Source organism: Microtus oregoni, unplaced genomic scaffold, assembly GCF_018167655.1.
Source record: "Microtus oregoni isolate MIOR12 unplaced genomic scaffold, Mior012 000063F_ref0000156, whole genome shotgun sequence".
Taxonomy (NCBI): Eukaryota; Metazoa; Chordata; class Mammalia; order Rodentia; family Cricetidae; genus Microtus; species Microtus oregoni.
The window spans coordinates 1,642,983-1,648,523 of NW_024543873.1; the positions used below are offsets into that span (position 1 = coordinate 1,642,983).

Genomic DNA, 5,541 nt, shown 5'->3' on the forward strand with positions numbered 1-5,541 from the left:
TCTTGTGAACTCCTAACAGTGGGAACTGGGGCTGTCTTTGACTCTTTTGCCAGCTTTCAGGACCCTATTCCTCATACTGGGTTGCTTGCACAGCTTTAATATGAATGGAGATGCTTTGTCTTACTGCAACTTGATATGCCAGGCTTAGTTGGTATCAATGGGAGGCCTACCCTCTTCTGTAAAGAAACAGAGGAGGAAGGGCCAGAGGGGAGGCGACGGGAGGAGAGAAGGGAAGCAAACTGTGGTCAGGATATAAGAAACTATTCATTTTTTAAAACAAAGAAAATAAAAAAAGAAAATAATTGCCTAGTGTATGTGTTTATTTAACCTCTGTATAAAGTATTCTAGAGAAATGTTCAAATGCTCTCTCAATTTGAAGTTTTAATATTCCCTGCAACACAAAGAGGGCAAGACCCTCATAATATATCATCATTTTTGTTGGAGATCATTACTAGACGGGGTATTATGTGTAAATTCTGACAGATATTCTATTTTAAAAATCTAACATCGATTTTTCTCACAGTGATCATTGTGTGTGTATGTGTGTGTGTGAGTGGGGGGGGTTCTTTGGTACTGGATCTTACCAAGGAAAATGCTTTAATTTCTACTCCTGTGCCTAGATGGACCAAGCCAACTCTGCATTCAGTGTCTTCAAAGAAATACAGAGAACAGCCCCCTAATTTTCACTGCCAACTTCATTCCCAGCGGGGAAAACACAGACTTGTGACATTTGAAGGTTGGGTCATGAGATATTGTCCAAGTTTGACACAGAGTTCTCCTGAATTTCTGTACCTATCCTATTCTGCCAAATAACCTTAAAATCTTTTGTTAGTCCTCGTTGGGGAGCCTCTCTGAAACCCAGGTCCAAGTCGGGTCCTAGTTCTTGGAGAAATCTTAAAGGCAGTAATCCTTTTGCCATGCCTCCTAGTTGCAACTGTCTTCTCCTGTGGGGTGGACCCAGCTTTTTACGCCCACACATACCCCCCCCCACTTCTGGGCCTGTACTAGCCACACCCAGGAGTACTGTGGAACATGCGCAGCCTGATGTAACAATTTTCGCACGTGGAATTGGGAGGTGCTTCTCAGTGGTTTCTGTTTGCAACGCTCTGATGATGGAGAGCAAGTACGTCTACTTCGACTTCGACTATTATGGGGTGGGCTTCTATGAGGAAGAAATAATGACCGAATCTCAGCAGAGGCTAGCTGCAGCAGCAGCCCGTAGATGCTACGGAAGAGGTGTACGAGTTCTGCATGAGCTAGGTGATACAGACTACGTGAACCGTGAATATGAACATCACTATTACCATGAAAGAAACAAAACACGGGCCATCCCCAGTGAGCCTGGACGGGGAAAGCTTGGTGGGCCTGGGAAAGCCGCTGGAGCAGTTTCTCAACCCTCCAACAAGCGACGTGTGAAACACAAGTTCACCTACAGGCAACTTTGTGAACTGGACAGAGTTTTTCGAGAAACCCAGTATCCTGATGCATTCCAAACGTATGTACATGCCTTTTAAAGAATCCACTCTTTTTTCCAGCACTTTGAGCTCCTTTGCCTTCTCCTAACCTCTTTTCTTCATTAAAAAAAATACTGGCCAGACAGTGGTGACACAAGCCTTTAATCCCGGCACTCAAGAGGCAGAGGCAGGAGGATCTCTGTGAGTTCAAGATCAGCTTGGTCTACAAGAGCTAGTTCCAGGACAACCAGAACACAGAGAAACACTGGCTCAACCTCCTCAGTAGCTGAGATTAGTTTGGTCCCTGGATTGGGCCTCCTTCTATTCTTGGCCCTGAAACTGCAAAATCTTCAGCTGAATTTATGGTGGGAGTGAGAAAGGTGGCCTCTGAGGCTAAAGGTCAAACCCTCCCATGCATTTTGGAAAAAGAAAAAGAAGCATAATGCTCCTGGTGGGGATTTCTTTCATTTTACAGTTGTTTTTTAAAAAGAAACCATCCGAACCAAGACAAAAGTGCAGAGCTTGCAGTGTTTTCAAAACTGTTTTGGGGAACAAGACCCTTGCGCTTTGCAATCATCCCTGACCCCCTCTCTAGCCTAATGCACCATTTTGTCTTTTCATCCAGAGTCTGACTGCTTTGGCTGGCACACAAAAGGAAATCATGGATTGTGCTTTGCGTCTATGGAAATATATCTCTTTACCTCTGGGTTTTAAGTCTTTGGTGGTATATACCAAGAAACTGAAATTCTGGCTACATTAATTCTATGTTTACTGCTTTGAACAGTTAGCGACTCTGTTCTCATGTGATTAAACAAATACAAAATACCATCCACAAGAAATCCTAGTTCTGGGGAGGTGAGGACATGACTGGTTCTGGGGGCCACAGTGAATATGAGACCAGGGACAGATAGTGTATCCAATAAAGTTGAAGCTGAAGAGATGGCTCATGGGGTAAAAGTGCTTAAAACAAGCCTGAAGATCGGTTTGTACTTGCAACCCAATTAGAAAGCACCAGAGGTACTGATGGGCACCTAAATCCCATCAGTCCTACAGGCAGATGGGAGACAGGCACAAGAAAACCACCACAACATGGTGAGCCAGGTAGACCTCGTAGGCAGCATAGCCTCAGAACAATAAGAAAAACCCAACCTCAACAAGGTCAAAGGGAAGAAGAGGCTTCAAAATTTAACACCCAAGCTCTAATAGATTTGGTCTTTAGAGCACTTGTGTATCCCCCTCGTGTGTGTGTGTGTGTGTGTGTGTGCGCGCGTGTGTATAATATTATAGAATATTATATATATATGATGACAAATCATTTTTATAGCAAAATGACTGCCATTCAAGCATGTCTTCCTGAATTTATACTCATACCCAATATCCACACAAAACAAGCATAGCTGCACAGAAAAAAATTGGACACTGCTGTAAGCAAATACATACAATATAGTCAAAACCCAGCCTGTTTCTCAACTCCAATTCCTTATTAGAACCGTACTTACTTTAACTATGTGTGTGAATATGACATACCTGAATATGTGGATGAAGAGGGAAATCTGGGAGTCTGTTCTCTCCTTCCCTAGTGTGAGGACCAGGGGTTGGAATCTCATCTTCAGGAGTACCATGGGGTCCCTTTACCCACCGAGTGATCTTCCTTGGCTATGCTATGGAGTTCTTAAAGCAATATTTAGTGTTTTGACAAGATGAAGTCACTTTTAAAGAGTCCTATCTGCAAGAAAAACTGATTAAATGAGAATTTATTGAACTGGGGTTAGGGATAACAAGATAAAAATGCAGAGAGGCCATATATGTGCACTCTCCTTCCCTCTCCCCATGTGGCAATGGCTAACCTCTGTCCCTTTCTCTCCACAGAAAAGCACTTGCAGAGCTCATTCATGTGGACGAATGCAAGGTGAAGGTCAGTAGAGGCACATCTCTGTGGTAGAGGAGAGGGGGACATGCTTGATCGTCCAGGCTGCCTGGTTTGCTTAGCCCTGAAATAACCACACAGAAACTGTATGACTTAAATCACTGCTTGGCCCATTATCCCTAGTCTTTTATTGGCTAACTCTCACATATTAGTTTAACCCATTTCAATTAATCTGTATATCGCCATGTGGCAGTGGCTTACCAGGAAAGATTCTAACCATTTTCCATCTCAGGCAGAGGATCCATGGCGCCTCTCTGACTCGGCTTTCTTCTTCCCAGCATTCAGTTCTGTCTTCTCCACCTACCTAAGTTGTGCCCTTTCAGATCAAGCAGTTTCTTTATTGATTAACCAATACAAGCAACACATAGAAAGAAGGACCTCCTGCACATCTCAGATCTGCTTCAGGACAGGCCTGGCCTTGTCTTCTACACCTGGAGTTTCTGGGTCTTTTTTGAATGTTTTGTGCGGGCAAACAAGAGTTGGACTAATGTGCTCTTTGGAAGTAGAAAGTGTAGGGATAAGTCCCGCCCCTTAGGGGGCGTGTTCACCTCGGGCTAATGTTGGCCTATAAATTTGGCAAGCATGCTCCCAACCGGCCCTTTCTGCTTTCCTGGTCTCCGCGGGAACGGTGGTTCTGTAAGTCTATTTTGCCATTACAGCTATATATATATTTACAATCTGTCTGCATTCGTTTACGCCGTTACAAGAAAGTGTTTGCAAAAGTAAACTCCAGCTAGTGTTTCTTCCCTGTTTCTGGAAGTAAAGGAATAGGTTTCCCCCAAAGGAAAGCAAAACCAAGAAACCGTATCTCCCATTTTCTGTGTGAGAGGAATTATGTTTATGTCTGTCTAAATATAGCAGATCGAGGTATAATTATGATGTATGCATGTCATACACACCTGCATGTCCCCTAATTAATGATGAACTATGTGTGACAAAAAGATCTTCTACATAATATTTCTGCCTGGAGTCATGTTGGCACTCAGGATTGCCATGGAAATACTTACATGATGGCAGGAATAAGAGTTAGTTGTTACTAACTGCTCAAAGAATGAGTGAGTAAATTTGGAGCAGGGATGGCTTGCCTTTCTACGAGGAAAATTGTTTAAGCAAGGTGAAAAGAATGTGGGACAAGAGCTGAAAAGCCCTTGTGGCTGGTTCTTCTGATTTTCTTTTGTAAGGTTTTAGTAAGATGGCTCAAAAAAAGGCAGCTCTGAATTTAAACTCCCCAGCTTGGTATCTTGTGTCAACTCTGAGATAGTGCTCCAAATCTTTCATTATGAAGAAAGCGATGACTGACAGGTTTGAAAGTCTGTCTAAAGAATGAGCCCGATAGAGTTCAGGCGTTGGCGGATAGCTTGTTTTTCCAAAGGCTTCTGCAGAAGAGTGGGCCTGTTGCTATGTGTGCTGAGTCTGTGTGTGGACAGTCTCTAGTGGTGGAAAGCAAGATTTCGTGGGCTATGACCACATCCTCCACCCTGGGTAATACTTGCAGTCTTGAAGTTTGCGAGGAATGGGAAACTCTGTTCTGTGGAGGGGAGAATGCCAATCCCCTATAAAGTTGCGTGTGTTTTACCACCATAACATTAGTTACTCAGCATGATAACCTGGCCTCCATCTTGGTCTTATTTCAGGCTTGGTTTAAGAATAGGAGGTCTAAATACAGGAACAAGCAGATGGAATTCCTACTCAGCAGTGACACATCTGGTCCCTTGAACAACTTTCCACCCAAGAAGCATAAAGATCCCGAGAGTGCCTCTGTTGCTAAGGCATCACAACAGTTCCTCTTGTGCCAGTAATATCTTGGGCAATCCTGTTGGCCATGAAAACACTGTCTTGTCACATACAATAAAAATAAATACTAAGATTTACCAAAGCACTAATTGCATTTGTCATTCCATTTACATAGAATGAGACATTTTGTTCTGCTAATGGAAGCCAAAAGAGAAGTCCAAAGCTTGGAGAAATGACCTCTCTTCTACAGCAGCATAGGGGGATATGGTGACCATATACCTTTTATGTGCAGAATGGGTTTCTATCTTCATTCTGCTGCAGTTTCCTAGTTGACTGTCACCATCCTACCTTGCACTTTGGGGATCAGTGATGTAGCCTACTTGGGCATAGCATCTTTTCCTCGTGAAGAATATCTTGGAAAGCAGG

At 43.3% G+C, this 5,541-nt stretch overlaps 1 protein-coding gene across 1 annotated transcript; it reads left to right on the plus strand.

Moving 5' to 3' along the window:
- The first annotated feature begins 1,112 nt into the window (after positions 1-1,112).
- On the plus strand, positions 1,113-5,180 carry LOC121439887 (retinal homeobox protein Rx-A-like). The gene is made up of 3 exons (XM_041640502.1): positions 1,113-1,495; positions 3,324-3,369; positions 5,016-5,180. Exons 1-3 carry the CDS (start codon positions 1,113-1,115, stop codon positions 5,178-5,180), a joined length of 594 nt encoding a protein of 197 aa, XP_041496436.1.
- The last annotated feature ends 361 nt before the right edge of the window (positions 5,181-5,541 follow it).

Bases quoted from the DNA above. Each gene is read 5' to 3' on its own strand.
- LOC121439887 (XM_041640502.1), top strand. From the start codon at position 1,113: ATGGAGAGCAAGTACGTCTACTTCGACTTCGACTATTATGGGGTGGGC. The intron at 1,496-3,323 runs GTATGTACATGC...TTCTCTCCACAG, and splicing joins TATCCTGATGCATTCCAAAC to AAAAGCACTTGCAGAGCTCA. The intron at 3,370-5,015 runs GTCAGTAGAGGC...GTCTTATTTCAG, and splicing joins TGGACGAATGCAAGGTGAAG to GCTTGGTTTAAGAATAGGAG.